The following is a 21612-nucleotide window of genomic DNA, read 5'->3' on the forward strand; positions in this document are numbered from 1 at the left end:
ACAGATGAGTTCTTCCGAAAGGAACGTTCCATTTTTTTTTATTTTCAAATCATTTTATATAAAATTGCATAAACAAATATTGACTCCAAAACCACCCTCAAAGGATTTAATAAACTTGAAAAATGTTACACTCGATTGCTTCAGTATTACATACTTGCTGCAGGCTTAAGACTTTCGGCCGTTACATGAAAATTGCTTTTCTCCCTAATTTTCTAATGAGAGTTACCACACACACACACACACGCACATCCTGCGGAAGCACAAACTTCTGTCTTGATGAAACAATTTCTGGAAGGAATCAGAGCACCCACCTTTCCGAGGCCTAAAGGCTTTGAACTTTGAAGATACCTAACGCGACACGTCCCGAGACGCACATACTCACGCATGAATTTGTCACCCCTTTCAGCAAGGAACTACAAGGAACAGGAACCTTGCTTGTCGTTACGCGTAGAGCATACATACATATATATTCCCCTTTCGAAGCCATGCGTCGTTACCCCGAAATTCCCTACTTTACGTGAGTGCTTCATTTGCCTTCCAGCCTAAAACACCGGAACCGGAATACGATACGTAAGATGTTTGTCGTGCTGAGGAGAGTCAACCATGTCGGTGGGGTCACTGGGCCTTCAGCTTTCTTCGTCCTCAAATTAACAAATGACTTTCCACTCATCCAATTAAAAGCATCAATACGACGACGCGCCGTGTCTTTAATAACGAAAAAGGGGTGTATTTCGGTCAGGGCACCATTACAACCCAACCTCCACCCACTCCGAATCGTCTACGCGGGAAGGTAAATGGGTGACCCGTTCAAGAAAGTCAAACCAAACGTTTATTCTATCCCGTGGAAAACGGGGAGGGTTCACGATCCACCTCGAAAAACCTCGGAAAAGATAAACTGCACGCTCGGATCCAACCAAGAAAATCCTTTCACGGCACACGGTTCCAGCGCTTGCGGGGCGGGGAAGGCGCGATAGGGAAACCCGAATGTCAAGCGACAGGCACCTCGTCAACTATTCTCAATCAACGAATATTTTCCGGCTCGTAATTTTCACTGTCAAAGCCTATCGTCCGAGTGAATCTGCCTCCGTGCGCAAACCGTTAGATACAACCCTTCGTTGGTCCCGCTTCGAAGGCGCCGGTACCAAAGCAATGTGCCAAGCCTAAGCGTCAGCCTGAGCGTCTGTTGATTAGCAAGCGAGGAGTGGAAAAGTTATTTGATTAAAAATTCTTTCCCACACTGCCCGTGTATCCCTTTGGCGCAAATCGACGAAAATATGTCTAGCATGATGAGGCTTTAAGACACGAGCTAGTCAGGCAGCGAAAGTGGATGGACATGTAGGGAAACATACCGCCCAGAAAGTGTATCTTTTCGGCTTGAAGTTGTGCGTGCCAAATTTTAAACAAACCCTTAAGAACGAAAATACAATCCTATGTTCCTGCGCACCGTTAAAGATGCTATGCATATTGCCTACATTTAGGCTCATAGTAACTCTTATCCGGGTTAGCGCATTTACCACCAAATGCACTACACTGTTTAAGCGACGTAATTTTCAGTAATGATTCGTCACATCATTTATAAATCAGCAAATAAAGCTTCTACACAGATAGCGTTATGCGAAATTTACAAAAAAAATCACACATTTCACCCAATGCTCGGTTCGCAATGGTATCTTGCACGCGTACCCAATCAAAGTCCTACATGCCTCAACCTTTGCTCTTAATTAAATTTTACACCAACAGTTCATAGGGGCGGCCAGTACCGATATCCACGCCACGCCACCACACCGTCAACCTGTTGCCACGCGCTGTTAATTAGTGCCAAATTTAATTTCAATCGCTTCTCGGTACATGCTAACCGCCCTGTTACACACAGCCGCCACCCGTAGTACATTGCGTTGGGCATATTAAATTTTTCATTCAACCTGCTCCTCAAACACGGTGGTTTCGCGAGGATATATTTCGAATCTGCACCGCAACACCGGCTACAGATCAAAAGTATCCACACGAAACCGCTCGGAGCGTCCGCGCTTTCGGTTGAATGTAATCAATTTTAAACTCCACGCACATCGAGCCGGGAACTGTCTTTTCCCATGACCATCGGCAGCAGCAGGAATCCTGCCTCGCTCTGTTCCACGATGAATGTGTGCTCGTCTATCGGCGGGAGAAAAAAAACAGTCCTCCATTACTGTAAACCCCCGTTTTTGTCGGCATCTAGTGTTCACCGTTCACGAACGTTCGGGATTCCAGCAAAGGAAGGTATAGACACCGGCCCAGCTCGTTCCATTTCCAATCTATTAGCAGATTGTTTTTCAATCCTTTCACGCTACACACATCCACCGCCAGCTCCAAGCATTAAGCTGCCTGCCAGGAACGAGCAGTAAAGCCTACGCAAGTGAGTCCTAAATCCCATTCCTCCCTGTATGCGCTTCTGGCTTCTGGGAAGGGGATTGCCCCCTTTGCCGAGTGAATTTAAATTATTAACACGAATAATAGATCAAAGAGATATTCCGTATCTTCCGGTGTTATGACACCGAACGCCGGGTGTGCGACCGAGGACACGCAAGGCAAATGCGCAATCCAACTCGTTGAACTGTTGATTAGAACTGGGACGGCTGTTCCGCCAAGGGTGGCTGTTCTTTTAGAGCCTTTGATTCTTTGCACCCAGCGTACGACACTTTGTCCCCGTTGCGTTTTAGGGTGATTGAAATTTGAGTTTAAAAGGAACCAAAAAAAACACAACAACACAGAGAAACTATTGCTAACTTCTGTATCCTACGCGTTCACCAGCAGGCACAAGGCACTGTCTTGGAGCTGGTTCGATATCTCCAAACATTGAGTATCGCTTTCGCTAATGAGATTGAACCGGATTGTCGTCATCAAGGATGGAGGAGAAACGAAAAAAAAACCCTCCAATGAGATGTATCGGGAGAAGGAAACACGGACACAAATAACAATCAAATAACGGCGACAACATGAAACGCCAATCCCAGTTGGCGAGCAAATTCCTTCTCGTCTTGCACACAAATCACGGTGACGATTTTGGAGTGCAGTCACGCACGGCTAGTGTCCTTTTATCTTCCGGGTTTGGCATTTTTTTGTTCTGTGTAGAACGTTTTTTATTTTTGCTCCCAAATGCATCCTAACAGGCAGACGTTTCCTTTCGGACGGCAACACCCACCCTCGGGTTCAATCCTGCTGCAACCGTTCACACGTTGGACCTGGCACCTGCCATCGAATGGTGTCTGCGTTGCCAAGGGGTCGATTGTCGAGCGATAATTAAAAGGAATCTTTAATCAGCGTAAAACATGCAGGCACGTACAAATCGTGTAAATCGAATTGTTTGAATGAGGGCCGTGTACGCTTTCATTTGACCGAAAGCTTAGCTTTTGGGCAAACACCGCACGGAAAAAAGGGCGAACTAATTGCAAACAATATCAATCAGTGTTAAAGCCGAAATGCATTGAAATTTCGAAGCATTTTGTTTGGTTTTTATTTCGAAAGGCATTTATCATTTACATGAATAATTAATTTATACAAATTGCTGACAATTTAACAAAATGAGAATCCTTGACATTAGAAGGCATCAACAGTTTTAAGCGTTTTTTTCTTATTAAAGGTCACTTAACAAACAATATCTACGGCCAGGATAATGTTTTAATTCTTTGTGTATGAGTACGTGCTACATATATATTTTAAAGCCATACATAAATTGTTTAGCCTTAAAAAATAATGAGATAAAAATTATGAGTACCAGTCAAAATGACCGGTCCGGTAGTTCTAGTGTAAATTAATTATTTCAAATGTAAAATTCAAATTAAATCGTTACCCTTATACTACACACAATGAAGAGCAGAATTCCTTCAACACACACTTAAACACCTAATAATAATTATTTTTCGCCACATCGTGCCCTTTTAAAGGTAATATTTGATCAACCCGTAAGCCCGTAAACCACAGCTGGACGCCTACATGATACCACGCTTCACAGCCCCTTTTGCCATACGAGCCTAAAAGTATGCTATCGGCTGGCACCGTCCAGATAGCAGTGGTTCCGCCACTTCCGGTAAGCCACACAAGTGCGTCGTAAAAATTCACAAAAACTCACCCGAAACAGCAATAAATTCGTCTTTGCGAGCCCATGCATGAACAGTTGCGATAAAATTTTATGAATTTTTAATGATTCGCAAAACTAAAATTACGGATCGCATTCTTTGCACCAGCAACACACACACACAAAGGGGCTCACAACCGTTTCGTCCAACTGTTTGGCGTACGAAATCCGAACCTGTGGGTCCGGGAGCGAGAAACCCCTGCACGGCAGCTTAGTGTGAAATGTTTTCTTACCGCGTCCCATGCCGATGCACCACCGATGGCGACCAGTTGTCCAAGCGTGCGAGGGAAAAACTTCTCTCGATTCCTTCTGGTCCTTCGAATTCGGGAATACGGGCAGAAAGGGGAGTCGGGCTATCGGGCAACCTACATGACGATTTGCGCTGCCCGTGTGCACGATACGGGAAGGGTATTAATCCTCATAAGAAGCTTAAATTATTCAACGTGGAGGGTGTCCATGTTCGTACTGATTGCACCAGGGACCCTCCAACGGTGACAAAGGTGATGGAAAAACTTCGGGCCCATAAGTCCAATGGGGCCGGAAGATAAGAATGGGAACGATAAGGAGCATGTGTGTGTGAGAGCGAGAGAGAGAGAGACGCACGATTCCAATCCCAGCAAACGATAAACACCGTCCACAGGCAACAGACTGCAGAAGACACACGAAGTGTAGTATCTGTGGATATACTCCTTTCAAATGCTATTAGTCCCAGCTCGTCGTACCAGCATTACTCGCGCATTCACTTTGCATCGGTGGTTATCAAACTGACGTAAAAATCCTTAAATTTTAACATGCAAGAAAAGAAACGAATGACCATCGCACAGGCATCGGGCAAGGTTGGATGTAACCATTTTTCACTTGTTGGCTCATCAACCCGACCACTTCAAGGAACAACCGTCGTTCCGGTTTTGCTTTGTCCCTTATGGTATGATTTTTGGTAACAACACAACTAAGCAGAGAGAACGAGAGGAATTATGGTCACATCAACCCTACACACCCATCTTAAAGAGCTACCGCCACCTACACCGGGAGATTGGAACAGAAAACAGTTGGCTCCCGTTGGTTCTGCCCACCGGTCATGGTGTCCCAGTGCACAGCGACCAGCACCAGTGCACACTCCGGAAAGGTGACGCAAGTGACGGGATTTATGGTTATGGTTATGGCCAACTGCTTTTTATCGCACGTTCTTTATCTTTGGGGAAAACCCTTTTTTGCCCCAAACCCCCACGCTGTTGCGTTCGGATCGATTATTTTCGTCACCCAAACCACCCGCCACAATCGGCCAACCGTTCCCGTTCCCTCCGCCCTCATAAGAATTCCCCATATCTCCCGTGTGTCGAAAGCAATGGCAACAGGAGCCGACAGAGGCGACAATCCTCAGCTTTGGTACGGACTTCCTTCCTGCGCAACTTTCGCTTCTTCCGCATCCGGGCTGGTTTGTTGCCTTTTTGTGCAGGGTTGACCCGCAGATCCTGGAGCCGAAATTCTAATGACAGGAGTTGGTGAAGTTGGTGAACAGAAACAAAAAGCAACAACAAAAAAACACACGCACAGCACAAAGCAAAACACAATCAGCGCTGCCACGTCAGCCGGCTGGTGGAACTGTTTCTTTTTACACAGTTTTAGGTGTTTCGCTCGAGTGACTACGAGCATCCTTCCACTTTCAGGCCCGAAAGTATTGACTGAAACGGGTTGACATTTCCGGGTGCCGCCTCCGTTCGGGGCGGACTCGCCGCAGCAGGGACGTGAGTGAAATAGATGATGGTCATGATTGTTTTCCCTTATCCCGGGTCCTGCCATATTTATCATTCCAAATAGGAAGAAGCGTTTACCTCGGGAGTCATGCCCAAAAAGAATATATATATTTAAATGCCTCATTAAATTAGCTCCTTTATAAAATTGTCACTGCTTCGGGATGTAATAAAAACATGATTGCATTTAGAACATTTTGCTCTTACAGTTTATTTCCTTATATTCCCTTTCAATGCTCATATAAAATCTTTTATTCTAGCACAGCATGACGTACCTTTAAATGATGCCAACTTCAATGTTAAAGGTTTTTAGTAGCAAGATTAAATTTCCAAAGCACACTCCCTTACGACGGATTCACGCATGGCTTTTGATGGCCAATTTTTGCTCCCTTGTCCCTACATCATCCAGCACAACACACTAAACGAACCGTGTGGAATGTTCTGACAAAACATAAAAATAATAACACACACAAAAGCGAAAAAAAAATCGTGTTCCTTCCATTTTTTTTCAGCACCAAGGACAAAAATCCACCTATCCTCTAAATCCGTGATGCACAACAACTACAAAAAAAGCGGCAACACAACACGAAGCCGCTAGAACAAAACCCAACCATCCGGTCAAACGGTAAAGGACGCACGGGGAGAGATTTACCGATTGTGGAATTATTTATAACATAAATTATCTTGTCCGAACGGTTGTCGTTCCGGTCGTGCTGCGGACGCCCCTGTACCAACCGGGATCCGGATCAGATTTTGTTAACGATGCCACTCGGACGCACCCGGGCCGGTGAATGCCGGTCGCGCCGGAAAGTAAATGGAAATGAGACCGTCCAGCACACCGATGGAGACGTTTCTGGTCCCGAGTTGGGCGAGGGAACCTTTTGGGGAGGCGTGGACAAAGCGTGGCTGCACCGAGAGGGATTCGCCACGGAAATATGGATTCTTTTCAAAATCGGCACACCGTTGGAAGGGATTTGTGTGCGGTGTGCAAGCACAGCGAAGAAATAAATCATGAAGCCAAAAACGCGAAAAACTACAGCCTCAACTGAGGGAATGAATGGGGCTGGGTGTCCTTTTGGGGGGGGTTCCAGCGCGCCCCAAAAATGACAGCAATAATCATCGTAATAATGCATGAACACAGGGATCTACCACCCCTGTTGCACGAGATCAATTCGACACGGACCTATGCTGGACGCATCCACCGGACCAAAGAAGAGAAATGACGCAAACTAAAAACACTCCCGTCAGTACAACAACATCAGCAATTCGTGTGTGTGGGCGTTTTTTTTTATCTTGATACCCTTTTTTTCTGTCTCGTTTTTCACCACCCCAGGTGTGGTCCCTTTTTTGCCACGCATGAAGGATCACTTTATTGGTCCAGCATACAGCATCCCCCTTGCGGGCAGCGAACAGTATTCCACCTGGACAAACCCTTCCGCCATACGTGACGCGCGGACGTTAGCATTGTACGTGAAAATTAAATTAAAATTAACTAAAGCAGACAAATTTCGCCATCGCCACGGTGAAAAAAGGGCCATCCAGAACATGGCTCCGCTTGACGGAGACCGAGAGTTAGAGCGGGGCAGACAAACATCCCTGTCCACCATCCAGTCCACCTTCGTGTTGCTAAGGCGATGAAATCAATGAATGCGCGATACGAGAACATTGAACGTACCGTCGGACATCATCGGAAGAATGCAAATTCCAGCAGCAATAACAGAAAAAAACACGAGTAACCTTTCGATGTTGGACATCGGAACCAGCGTTGGGAGGATTTTTTTTTAATAAAATATGCAAAGTTTCCCTCATCGGACACGGACGCACGGTTTTGGTCTGCCCAGTCTGCCCGTGTTTTACTTTCACCTTCAACTGATGCGGTCGTTTGCACCTCGTTGTGGCACTCCCACCACTTTCGTGAAATAGTCGAGAATTGGGAGGCAAACGATCGACAGGTGAATATCTGGCACACTACTGAATCATCATCGATTGCAGCTCTGCCCGCGACTCGGCAGGCGTAAATCGATTTAATAACGAGCAAAGAATGAGTGCCGCATTCTGTTGAACCGTGCTGGAGAGTAGCAGATCTCCACCGGGCTCGTAAATAACCAAACACAAGCATCGTGTTCCGTGCATTCTCGCCCTTTTTTTGTCCCTCCAACACCTCCGCAGTGGCCCACGTTGCTACAGTGTCTACAGCCACACTGAGATGCGCCATAAAAAAAAAGGGATACAATTTCGCACGCCATACGCTGCAAACGCACGGCTCCATATCTATGGCCAGAAACCTCCGGGCCGCTATCGCCCGACCGAATACTAATAGTAATTATAAACAACCGGCAGCCTTGTTTTAAGTATGTGAAAGTGGTGCTGCAGTGCTTGATTGGAAGTGGCATTCGGATAGCTCGGCCGGGCGTCTCCATTCGACTCCACTGCGCTGCACACACTAATGAGTGCAGTGCAACGTTCTCGGTCCTCGAGTTCCGCTTTGCAATGTTCTATTAATATTTTATTACCAATTGGATGACAATAATTAGCGATCGTGCTCCGAGCGCTTCCGAGGTGCCTGGCCACGAAATGGATTGCTAATGGAATGGAGGCGCAACCGTACGGTGAGCGTTGGGATACCACAGGTTGTACGAGTGATCGATTGAAAATGGTTCTTTAATTGATTTCAAGCAGAAGGTGCTAATGAAGCAATTCTTATGAAGGATTATGGAACGTAACGGTTTTGCTAAAACATTTATTTATTATTTTATTACTCAATTTTCACTTACCAAAGTATGTAAATAAATTATTAACCTAAATAATTCAATGGTTTTTGTGCAATTTTGTGTTACATTATTTGTTTAAGCAAACATCAATTTCTCGCCTATTTTAAAACAAACTGCAAGGAGTTCCCTAATTATTACGAGACTCGAGTAATTGAAATGTCCGTGTATGTCAACTCCTGATGCAATATCGTTTATACTTCAAAGTTACTGAGTTTACTTCTTATCAATTATTTAAAAATTGAATATTTTGCAAATCAAGCGACTTTTTGAAAGAAAACATTTACAAAACCTAGAAACAAATGTTTTACATGACCAGAGAAGGTATTTTCGGAGAAATTTTTCACCTTTTGGCTTAGAATTTGTGCTATAAATTAACTTAACTGTCAAATTTCCGATAATCAAGTTTTTTATAAAACAACCGGATATTTCAAAGCAAATAAGCCTTTCTGTTCAAATATATCTAACACATGTTTTAACAAAAAAACAACCATCCCTACACCACAAATTGACCAATTAGGCAACACCAGTACACGATGGCTACTGCTCGTTGAATATTTCAACTATTGCCATGTTCCCGATAGAACTGTTGCTTCCATTCACCCAACTGTTCATCTTGAAAGCGTTCTTGGTGTGCAACTTCAAACAAGAAACGTATGGTTAAAAGAAACCGCAAGCTATTTCATCGATCGCTCCATATTGAATCGATTGTGCAACGAGGGAAACTGACAACCTGTGCCGCATGGTTTGCTGCAGCACACAGTGTGACGCAGTCGTGACCATCCGACCCGTTGGGGGTTATCGTTGTCAATTTCCGCGATTAAATAGTAAAAAAAAACCTCCACGTGATGGGTGCACCAGACCACTATAAGCGAACTGTATTCGAACATAATTTCATTCCTCTTTGCATGGGTCAGAGTGCGTGCGAAGAATGTTTCGTTGCGGTGAATGTTAAAATCGATTTATTCGATATGGATCGATTGGCATAAATGCTTTACCTTTACCAAGTGCTCACCGTGACGCAGAACATACGTACATAATGCGTTAAAAAACAGGGACGCATTCACATTTTTTTGTTCCTTTTTAATGCCATGTTGGTGGAATTTTTCCTTCATATTCTCTTTTGTGTGAGTGTGGGAAATGATTGTCATTACCCAGACGCAGCACATTACGGTCATTAAATCAACTGCAGCAACGAAGCGCACCGCACTGTCCAACAATGCCAGTGCAGCAAAACGTCTACCAAACGTGTCCTATTTGCCCACCCCGCACACTCCCGAAGCGGGCTCTTACAAAGGCGAACATTGCCAAGTGAATGTCCTTTCCCTTCACTGGGCACGCCTGGGAAGAAAAGCTCGGCTGGAAAAACAAAACCCACGGAGCGCCGGAACGAACGGTGGGAAAAACAACAGAACCAGAAACCATAAATTCATCCACCGTCCGTTAATCCGTCATCTCCGCAGACACTTTACACTTCCCTTTTCTGGCCGAGCGATTATGGGGCGAAGGTGGTCATAAGAATGCAGATTTGCCGACTTTCCGTTCGAGTGATTTTCCGCACCGAGACAACTGCAGCACTTTGCCGTCGAGTGGCGCGCCAATCGTAAAATCGCTGCATTATCACCACCCACATTTGCTGAAAGCGGAAGGGAGAGGGAACTGGGAAGGGCGAGAAAAAAGGCTAAATGGCACCCTGGCACAGCGCACAAATGACTGCCGAACGTCAATCGGTGGAAAATCATTGAAAAATAGCGGTAGCTGGAAAAATGGAACAAAAACGAACCGAGTGTGCGATAAATCGCATCAGCGTGAAAAGAATCTGAAAAACAGACGCCCACCCTCCCGAACTCAATACGGAATGGAAAGATGATTGGAGGGGAAAAAACACATGAAGGGGGGTGTAAATTTATTTGGATTTTGGTTCGATTTGCATATTTTATGCATTGATAAGTGGAACAAGCACCGAGAGCGAATGCGAATATGAAATTGATTTTTGCCCACTGCGCTTCGGAATGCTTTCTTGCATTCCATCTCTGCGTACAGTTGCGGGTGGTGGTTGTTTGGGGTTCGCAGCCCCAGAAGGGATGTGAACAGAATTTCTGTTTTTATTGATTTTTTAATCCATCCTACCCTTTCGGACCCTTTTGCCCCTTTTTCACCTCGACACGGTGACATTTTACGACAGCACAACTGTGACGGTTCGTTGTTTTGATACGGAGGTTGCCCATTTTCCCACACCGAATTACTTTCACTACTATCGATTTTCCCTTTGTCGGATAATTGTTTTTATTCAATATTTTGCACCACCGGATTGGATGGTATTTAATTAAGGTGTTTTTGCAAGCTGCCACGTGCGTTCGTCATTTTGAATCGCACGCTAAAGAATGCGCCTAAAGCTATGCAATTTGTTACAAAGGATATTTCTGTACATTGCAGTTGAGGTATCAAAGTAGCAGCAGAATGTCAACGAGGCATCGATTGTGTTCGAGTTTTTTCAAATACCGTTCGTTATGTCCTCTAAACTCCTAACCCATTAACAAATATGGAACTGGAAATTCGGATTGTAAAACAGATCCATCCCGTATCGTTGGCTCGCGTCATGTCCAACTGTCACGTATGACTGCGGATGCACGTCGCACCATAATTTGCTGCCAATGTAGTAGCTCTACCCATTTACCCCGGCCGGTGGAAAATGTTTTCCCATTTTCACGTGCTGCGATGCGTAGTTTTTCGGCGTGGAAAGTGAAGGACCACACCAAAGAAAACAAACAGTCAGAACCTTTGGAGATTTTTTTTTTTGCAAAGGAAATGTGACCCGGTCCCATGTGGACGCTTCGAAAGGAAATGGAAATCTTCCATTCAGCGCAACAGAGAAGCTGGAAAACGGGTGCAAAAAGGGTGCGATGGAGTAATGCCCCAACCATTACTGTTTTCGCAAAATCACAAACGCCGAAGGAACGATCACGACCCGGGCCTGGTCGTGGTCGAAAAATCGCAACAGCTAATGTGATCGTAGTTTGAGTAGTTTCAACAACATTTGCCATCCGCTATAAACGAACGACCAGCGACATCGGGGGAACATGGGTCGGCGAAATGGCGACGGCGGCAGCACTCTAGAATCACCCGAACCATTTGGGAGACCTGTTATATGGGTCCCTTAATAGACATAAAGTCGCCAGAATGTATAACAAGATGACGCAAACATAATTGGATATTTGATACCGTTTCGTTCCCCTATCCCACCGCATTTCGTCTTGCCATGCTGCCACTACGGTCAGTTTGAATGACCCCATCCGGAATGGGACGCGCCTGACGTGCGGACTACACGGACAGCAGCAAGGATAGACTGCTGCCAGCCAGAACGGACGCTGGAAGCAGCCGGAGCAGCATCACATTCAATTCGCATTCCCTCCCGATGCAGACAGGACGGAAACACGGCAAGAGCTCGTGGACGACTTTCATTCCTACTTAATACTATTCGGTGGCCATTAGCAGCAACGGCCGGAATAACAATAAAAGCAGTCAACATTTCAACGCCCAGCCGGTCCACACTCATCTTAGCGCCTTGCCCGGAATCCCGCAACGTTTTCTTCGCAACACTGCGTCCCGGTTTCGGTCTTAAACTTTCGAAACACAGCGAAATGAACTGAACCTTTCACTTCATTTGAGTCGCTCCATCGCGCGACCAACCGGACCGATCCACCCGACACCGACTACGGCCGACTGCCGATTGCGAATTTCCAATTTTCCATAAAAGAAAACTCACCCGCACTCGATCCCTTCCTCTGCGGACGCTTCATCGGGCGACCGTTTGTTTGGGGAATTCTTTCAGTGCTTTTTGCTTTTCCCCCCCAAAGAAAAAACGCACACAGCACATCCAGGTCTCGTCCGTACCATCATCAACATCACCATTCGCCATCATCGGGCTGAGGAGTTGGGAAAAGACGGTAGGCATTTTCCCTTTAAGCTGACTGCAACTCGTCGGCCCGCCTAATCCCGTCGGTGAACGTGGATGCTTTTAAATTCTGCTGCTTTATTTCCGGTTTTATTGCCTACCCGTGAGTCCGGGTGGCCACTGTCCGAAATGAGTTCAAGGATGTTGTTTCTTTCTGCTGTCCCTCGCCGGTACCGAGGTGCCGGGGTAGAATAAATGTTTGTTTTCCCGCTGCTGCTGCCACTTTATGCTGCCCTGTGCTGCTTTTTCTGTGTGGAAAGTGCGTGTTAATGAAAATGAGCCACCAAACCACGTTGGGGCTGAAAATCCAATGCTTTCCGGTGGGGTAGGATTCTTTCTTTTTTTTGTTGCATGGAAGGATCCCAAATCGGGAGGTCGGACTAAAATATCAAAACTCTATTTCGTTATCCGGTCAGCTCCCGGGGGATGATGCAACACAAAATTGGGGACACCGATGCCGTGGCCGTTCGGGTATTGGGCGAAATGGCACGTGGTTTTGATTTTGATTATGTTTACGTTCGGAAATGGCAACCGCGGAGGGGGCTCCATCCGATTGATGACCATTTTGGGTGGTGGTCAATGGAATTTGATGTGATTTTTTCATTACACTCTCGGGTGAAATCAAATTGGGTGGAATGGAGAGGTGTTGAATTCGATACCACAATTCATTGGACACGTTTTTTCAGGTTGATGGAAGAGACATTTATAGCAAAAACAGTAAGAAATGCTTTAAAACACTTGAAAAATGCCACGAATTCTTGAAACTTTTGATGGCTGTATCAAAAGAATCACACGAATCAACCGCGCGAAGAACAAATTGTTCTTAATCACCACGGTCGCGTACAATAGCAACAAAGCAATACTCTTAAGCAAACCATTCTTCTAATCAAACATTTGTAATCCTTTAATCCCCGAACAAACACTATCCCCTTAGCGCTAGCGCTGGTTGTTTCACATGGCCACAAACGTACGGGCTCACGCAATCCGAACCCCAAAAAACGCCAGCCCACTGCTACCGACGGACAAAATGTCGCATTAGCATTGTAATGCGTATCACTTTAACCATCAACAGCAGATTACACAAAGTTAGAATTATGTTAGAACCGCGTGCGCCACAACGTTCCTCGTGGACACGGTCAGAACACAAGACCCGTTCTGCCTGGCGGCGGGGTGTGAGAACGTCAACGTTTCGTTTTACGCTTACTTTTGGGGATGCTTTCTTTTGCCACTTCTGGAGCTCGCCAACAAAAACCACTGACGGCTCACTCTCTCTCTCTCTCTCTCTCTCTTTGGTGTGGCTTACAGGATACCAACACCAAGGAGGGAAATCGTTACCAATTCAGGGCACGTGCACCTGCAGTCCATGCTTTGGGGACGCCGCCCAACAAACACGTCCAGTCGTCCTGTCCAGTCGCTGCCCATTAGCTAATCCCAATTAAACGGAGCAACTAGCGGTGACTGTCGTCACGATACATGCACGCACGCACGTTTCGTCCCCTTGCGCGATAACGATAACAGCATGAAACTGCCACAAACAACTCACCGTTGTACAGGATGGTCGACTCGCGCGTGGCCGCTTCCGGTGAGTGGGGCGGTGGACTGGGCGCCGTTGCACCGGCAGTCGGTGAGGATGGACCCCAACAGGTGGCTACCGTGCTGCCGGTGGACTTGCTGCTGGCCGCGGTGGCCGTTGCGGCCGCCGGCGAATCACCCACGACGTCTATTTCTTCATCCTCCTCCACGAGTTCGGCCGGGCATTGGGTCGTACCCTGCGGTTGACTACATTCAGGCGCAACCGTCGTGGGCGTGCTGGATGTGCTGGTCGTTTCGTTGTTGCTTCCGCTGTTGCTGCTGCTGCTGCTGCTACTACTACTACTACTACTACTGGTTCGTTCCACCGTGGACGATGAAGATGGTACCGCGTGCAGTGTACTGCTTGTGCCGGAGGTGGTCGAGTCCAATTCTTGCTCAGCGGTCGGCTGTTCTTCCGCTCGGTCGGGCCATGGATAGGCCTTCCATTTTTTCGCCATTAAACAGCGGGGCATTTTGAGGTGCTGAGTGGGTGTTTGCGGAATTCAATGGATAGTGGGTTGGGAAACTTAACAACCCTTCCGGTGTCTACTACTCTCCGTGTGTTAGTCTGTGACTCGAGACGGGTAAGGATTACGTTCAGGTACTTCTAAATACTGCTCCCAGCGTACAAGTGCATCGATTGCCGATCAGTGCCTTGCTCACGGTCGGTTGAGGTGGTTCATGACGTGGACACCGGATTGTACCGAGTCGAGTTTTATCTCACGACCGACAGGCGTAAATCAATACTACTGGTTGCACATGGTTGCTCGCACAGGGAGGTAAATACTCTAGTGCCACTTTCGGGAACCGATAGACTTCGAAGCTGGTTTCTTCCGTTCCTTCCGAAATGCAACAGTATCCACCGGGCTGCTTCACAACAATTGTTGGCGTCTGTTGATTTTGCCTCACCTTCTGTTCTCGTTTAGTGGGGAAACGGTTTTCTCAATTTTGCTCGCAATAAGAACCCGGGATAGCCGATGTACCTAAGGCTACATCCAGTTTTATATCCGCACAACACCGTACGTGCTGGGACGCGAGTGGGATTGCTCTGGAGAATACGCTCGCCAGTGCGCGGACGTCTCTTCCAGCACCGAAGGATGGAATAAATTTTACGCCAGAACGTGACACAGATACCAAAGCACCACTTTCATCCCGGGCAGGAACAAGAAGAATTGGCTGGAATTGTTTGGGAGCCAACTGGGATCGAGCACGTGCACACTGCGGATGGGCAGTGAAGAATTGCAGTCCCTGCTATCCCGCGCGGCAGCGGTGAACTGGGGGCGCTAGTTGGGTCGCAAACACTTAACGCCCGGTTACGGTTTAGCAATGTTTAGTTTTGAAACTGACGCGTGAAAACAGAACACAATCACCAGCACAGCTTCGTGCAAATGGAACTAGACGCACGTAAAATTGACACCGTTTCCACACCCGATGAAACACAAACAACCGCCTCCGATAGTCCGAAGAGTAGTGGTGGTGGTAGTAGTAGTATGTAGTAATCCGTAGCAGTTAGAGTCCATCAGCAAAAGATGCCCGTATCAACCACAACCGGGAGCTTGCATTACGGGACAGCGTAGCCCCGAAAATTCTAATAAAACCAACGGAAAAGGCCACCGCTCACACAAAACACAAATTTCACCCGAACGAGCGGTACACCTTAGACATCCCGCTTCATCCAAAGAGCCGCTGGTTGCCCTTATCCCAAACGGCTCATACCGGACACCGACGGTACGACTTATTTATTCGCATCGAAACCACTGCCTCGGAATCGATCGAACCGCCCGACACTGGGGCTGGGGCAACTACCTCCTTCGGCAGCCGCACTTCACCTGCGGTTGCTATTGCTTGAACGGCTTTTATTGCTTTTCTTCCTTATTGCTTTTCGGTTTACCGCTGGGCGCGGAATGGATTGTGCGATACGTTGCTGCCTTCCTTTCGCTTTAATCCGATTGTTGCATCCGGGAGCAGTGGGAGCGGACAGGTGGCTCCGGGTGGCTTAGAGTTCCAGCTTACACTTAGACGTACAGAGGACAGACGAAACTTTGCTTGCGACAGAAGCGCACAGGATAAGCACAGAGCTTTTAGCTTAAGTAAAGTTCGTCGGATCGGTCGTCCTGAGCAGAAACCCGAGCACGGTTAGAACAGGCTCGGTGGAGGAGCAGAAAAGTACAGTACATCAACTTCACATTGTCACGTTACAGCTGAGAAATGGCACAGAGTTGGCCACAGAACTTTGGCACCCACGCTTGAAGGCGGACAGTTCGGGGTGATCAGAGTGAGAGTAGACGACCGATAGTAGCGACGAAAAGACGTTACGTTATCCTAGTTCATGGCGGCTACTGTGATATTCGGTGGGCTGTCCTGTTCATTGCCGGGTGCAAGCAACCGGACGGTATCGCGAACCGAATACCGTGACACAGCATTGGAATACTTCCGCTCTATCCTCCAACCCGGGCACAAAGGATCCGCGAACGGTGCGATGGCGCGAAGCAGGTACAAACACCAAAACTGCACTCAAAAACTCATCCGAAACTCCGACGAAATGGAGTAAAACCGAAACGACACCAAACACGCGATAACGTTCGCACAGTTACTAGCGCACATTGCACAAAACCAACGGTCACTTGATTGCTTTATTCACCCTCTCTCACACTGCGGATGGTAGAATCTCGAAGCCGAGATTCTCCAACGTGTCACTGACAGTGCGGATGCGTTGCGTCAATCACCACTTGATGCACTGTTGCATTTGCTGACCGTGCTTATTCCGCCATGTTTGCCTGCACACCAAACGGGATGTTACACTGTGGGTAGAATTGCTGGCCAGCCCAGTTGAACAGCAGGAAGAGGAGTAGTGAAAGGCGGAAACACTAACGAGCACAAACAAAATACACTATTCACAACACGCACACGTGACAGATGACAGCGAACAGTTTTGAAGTAGCAGTAGGCTGGTAGTAGACCCGAAAGGAAACAAGGGGGCCGACACCGAGTCCATGTAAAAATGTAAATGTACACAAAACAGGAAAAAAGTTGATACAAGAGTGATACGAGAGAGAAAAAAGTATCGGCGCGACAACCGCACTGTACGAACCGTCGAAGGCGTTTGAATCCTGGCCGGCGCCGTGTAGTTGCATTTATGAAACCGAACATTCCGGACCCGAACCCGAACATGGCAACATCCTTGCCGTTCGGTTGTGCTGCCGGCTCCTATTTTGCCACACACGTTCGGCACCGAGCGTGCGACTGTGTGCGCGCGCCCGAGGTCGAGGGTTCGTGCGCGCGAACAAGTTGCAGTCACCCGTCCTGCTGACGGGTGGTTGCATGCAAGTTGCAAGAACCGACCAGCCTCGCGCCAGCAACACGTTGGTTTACCAACACCGACAACCAGTGCCAAACCGAAACCCAAGTACATGAGCATAACGCAACAAATGGTACGGCAGCAACAGCGAGGCTGCTTGGTGAAGCCCCTAAAGGACGTTCGGCCGTTCGGTTCGGTTCGAATTTCCCCTTCACGAAACGCACACACAAACTGTGGCCCGCGGCTGGTCACCCTATGTTGCGTGTACAGTTTATGCTTTATGCTCCGGTGGTTTCTTTCATTTCCTCCGGCAGGCCGTGGCCTACCGGAACCGTGCTGTTTCATTCTCACCGTCACAAATGCCGGCCTAGTGCGATCTCGCCCTGGGTTTCGGACCGCTTTCTACATCCGGCTGACGTGTGCCGCGTACCAGTGCTCCATTGTTGATATCTTATTCCTATCTGCGTGCATCCTCTTTTTCATTCCTCTTGATCCTGTTCGGGACCCTTTTTTATGTTGCCTGCCCGAACGAACAGAATGTTTCATCGTGTTTCTCTCGAAACATCGCATTTCTCTCACGGGTTCGCTCGCACGGCCGCACTGTTATGAATGAACTGTGCTGCTGCGATCTTTGCTGCATTTTCAACATGCTTCTCACTGGTGAGTTCGTGAGTGAGTTTACGACTTGCTCACCGCTTAACTCACAAACTCATTAATGGTTTTCTTACCTTAACTCTATCACTATCGCAATATTTGCTTCTGTTACACAACATTCTGTCTCTAGACAACGCATGTTTATCGTTTCAGCGTTTTGGCACGTATTAATATTTATCGCTTTTGTCGTCCATTTCATTTTTCAGTTTGTAATGATTATGTTCAGCGCAAACGTAACCCGGAGCAGGATTAGTGCCGGACTATTTTTAGAGTAACCCAGTATCATCTCCGATCCAAACCATTACACAGCATGTTACAAAAACCAAAGCCTATAGCTTACTTTATTGGACGTTCGAGACACAGTATGAAACAATAACTGGCTAACATACCGCTTAAGCTTATCCTTCTTACAGCTAATGACTGAGAAATCGTTTGTTGTGCCGTTTTCCCCCACTGTGCACAAACTGCTGCACAATCTGGAAAATTGCATCAGGGAAACAGAGTCAGCTATCACAAACTAAGGCATCACCGCATCCGCCACTGATGCTTCGACATTAGTTGGGATGAAGAAGGTTTGAACGCCTGTTTGGAGCTCATTGATTGCCGTTTTGATGTCATCCAATCCGTTTAAGAACAGGTTCAGTAATGATTTCGACCCTTTTTCGTTGGTTTCGAGCCGCTTATGCTGCTGATTATCTTCCGCCACGTCCGGTTCACCCTGCTCCAAAGCTGGTGCAGTGTCGGCTGGTGGGTTTGGAACAGTTTCATCCTCACCGTCGGTCACTACCGCTTCAGCAACATCATGATCATCCGCATTGCTTACTGTTGGGTCAGCATCATTCTTTTGCTCCTGCAGATCTTTCGGTGATTCAGACTCTTTATCTTCCGGTACTTCCTCTACCGGATGGACAGATAATTCCGTTGAAGGTGATACGGTTTCGGGATCGATTGCAGACACTTCTTCAGCTATAGTGGTGGGGTGTTCCGATTTGGCCATACGAGCGCGCCGTGGAGACGCCATTGCAGTCGAAAGTGTCGCTGCCACAAACAGCGCAATTAACAAACTGTTTTTCATCTCTGAAAACATCGAAAATAGCAATAATCGTCAGTTATGAATGATACCAAATTCTGAAGAGTTTTTTTAGCACACTCACTGTAATTTGTTCGCCCTCGTCAAATCTACTGCAAAAAATATTACTCTCCGGCTGGATTGTTTTGTGCGTTCCTTAATACACGATGCAACGAAATGCTAGTTGGTTTTCTTTAAGGGCTCTGCTTTATATAGCTTATTTCATTCTTTCGGCCTCTATACACCTTACCTGCTGTGCTATAAAGCATTGTGCACGGAAACAGCGACATCTTATCACCTGGCGAGACCGAAGTCACTAAACAATCCCCACTTCAGAACGTGCCCATCGGTACAAATATGCAACACACTGCGCTGTCCATCTTTGGCCAGAACGTCACGTGTTGCACAGCGACACAGAAGCGGATCGCACCAAGTCATGTTATTCAACAGACTGAAACTAGCTTCTTAACTGCCCGCTCAAAATATTATACCACGACTGGCTATCTAAAGCGTTAAGCGTTTCATCGGTTGCATAATACTCACCCACAAACAGAAAACATGCAAACACAAAACAAAACTGCTAACAGCGCATGTGTTCGGTTTAAATCGGTACACATCACTGTAATGCCATTGTTTACCAACAAACCTGTGTGAGGTGCAGTTGGTTGGTGTTTTCGCAACAACTGCTGGTTATGTGTTTTGTTTGTACTTTCGTCCAGACCAGTTAAAATAAAAGAACCGTTCAGTAGACTGGGTTGTTCTCGCCATCTTAAATACACAGCTGACCGGTTGGGGCTGTGCAATGCCAATATGACTTATACCAGTCGAGAAGAAGCTTTGGGTATGTAAAGATCATCTTTGATCATGGAAGTCTTTATTTGTTACGCGTTTTTTAATTCTTCGCTTCTTTTGCCCTTCATATTAAATATTGATTTTGTTACTACTTAATTTCTTTTGTCAAAACTTTGAATACAAATATTCGTTGAATATTATGCAACGGTCGATACGAATGTGACAGCTGGCTGAAACCGTTTGAGAGTAGAGGGCGCTATATCGGGCGGCGAAATCGATCGAAGCAAGAATACCTGAGCTAAGAGGATCATCGACCGGTAGATATAGCACTAAATAAAGCTAACTCGGCATATGAGGACAGTTTTTTTAGCTGCTCTAAATACCCAACTCTGAGGCAATCGGTTTAGCAAATCAAGATTGCTATAATAAGTCATGTTTGTGCGTTTTTTATTAAATTTGTGCAGTTAGTGTTTCATGTAGCAGAAAGAACGCGGTTGCTTGTCGCAACCGTATTTAACCAACAATATTCTGATTTTATTGTTTTAATCAGTTGAGTTATCGATTTCCTGTCCATTAACAATTGATTCTCAGTGTGTCACCCGAAACACCTTAGTTATCGAGATAGTTAAATTCATAAAAAATTAAGAAAATGAGATTTATAGATTCTCATACATTCAAAACCACCGTCACAATTAGCACTAAAATCGAAGTAACGCCACGAATAGCCGCACCAGACACTTCCGGTGCCGTTGTGGTCACTTCTTCGTCCGAACGGCGTACACGACTAAAAGAAGGTAACCCCAACGTTGGCTTTGGTCGCTCCACAACACATTCAGTACCGGGTGAATATTCATAGTCACATTTGCATGACTCATGGTTCCAGTAGAGCCGCTTCGGGCAGCTCAGCTCAACGGGAACGGCCGACACACAAGCGTAGAATTTATGACAAACACTGTGCGGTATAAAGATCACTTCCTCGGTCGGATTCGCATGTACAGGACAGCGGGTAAGCTGTGGGGGGCACTTGCTGACATGTGGTGGCGGAGGTTTACGTCCAACGCCACATTTTGGCACTTCTGGTATAATGCACGTCGACTCCGAAATATCCCATTCCGAACCAGCTGGGCAGTGTTGTTCGAAGGCTTTCGTTCCAATACATGTAATGTACCGGGTACAATCGGTAGGATGAGGAAGATACAATTTGTCTCCCAGGCACGGGGAAACTTCTTCCGTGAAACCGGACACGAAATTCACCATCAAACACACGGCTAAAGCTGAACCAAAAACAAAAGAATTTCCGTGTTAGTATATACGATGGACGAAAATGCATTTGACAAACATACCGATCACCATTTCGTCACCAACACTGCTTAGTTTGCTGTGCGCCAGAGACTTGCGATGGCAAGACTGATAAAAATCGTCTCCACAACCTGCACAATTAGCTAGATATTATCTTTATATATCTATGGCCGGAACGAGCTGTGAAGAGAACGCATCAAGTGTAAAACAGTCAAGTGGCTGGAGAGTGAATCGATGTCAGTCAGCACGAGCCATTTGCTCAGCAATGTTTGTACTGATGTTTTATTTTACAACCGCAACGATAGTTCCATCAGGTACTTTTATTAGTTTCTGTTTCATTATT

General features: G+C 46.6%; 3 protein-coding genes across 3 annotated transcripts in view; all 3 read right to left on the bottom strand.

The window, feature by feature from the left end:
* Positions 1-14630, bottom strand: part of LOC128716072 (fez family zinc finger protein erm-like) — a 60277-nt gene extending 45647 nt beyond the window's left edge. The window contains exon 1 of the mRNA XM_053810994.1: positions 14129-14630. Within this exon, the coding sequence (XP_053666969.1) occupies positions 14129-14630 (502 nt within the window). The remainder of the gene's footprint in view (positions 1-14128) is intronic.
* A 3892-nt stretch (positions 14631-18522) lies between these two features.
* LOC128712910 (uncharacterized) lies at positions 18523-19184 on the bottom strand. The gene is made up of 2 exons (XM_053807775.1): positions 18639-19184; positions 18523-18585 (listed from the first exon to the last, which is right to left on the bottom strand). The coding sequence occupies exons 1-2, from the start codon at positions 19182-19184 to the stop codon at positions 18523-18525; spliced, it is 609 nt and encodes a 202-aa protein (XP_053663750.1).
* Positions 19185-20636: 1452 nt separating this feature from the next.
* LOC128712911 (peritrophin-1-like) lies at positions 20637-21323 on the bottom strand. The gene is made up of 2 exons (XM_053807777.1): positions 21314-21323; positions 20637-21244 (listed from the first exon to the last, which is right to left on the bottom strand). The coding sequence occupies exons 1-2, from the start codon at positions 21321-21323 to the stop codon at positions 20637-20639; spliced, it is 618 nt and encodes a 205-aa protein (XP_053663752.1).
* Positions 21324-21612: the final 289 nt, after the last annotated feature.

This window comes from Anopheles marshallii, chromosome 3 (assembly GCF_943734725.1).
Source record: "Anopheles marshallii chromosome 3, idAnoMarsDA_429_01, whole genome shotgun sequence".
Classification (NCBI taxonomy): Eukaryota; Metazoa; Arthropoda; class Insecta; order Diptera; family Culicidae; genus Anopheles; species Anopheles marshallii.

Bases quoted from the DNA above. Each gene is read 5' to 3' on its own strand.
- LOC128712910 (XM_053807775.1), bottom strand. From the start codon at position 19,184: ATGAAAAACAGTTTGTTAATTGCGCTGTTTGTGGCAGCGACACTTTCG. The intron at 18,586-18,638 runs GTGATGCCTTAG...GCAATTTTCCAG, and splicing joins AAGCATCAGTGGCGGATGCG to ATTGTGCAGCAGTTTGTGCA.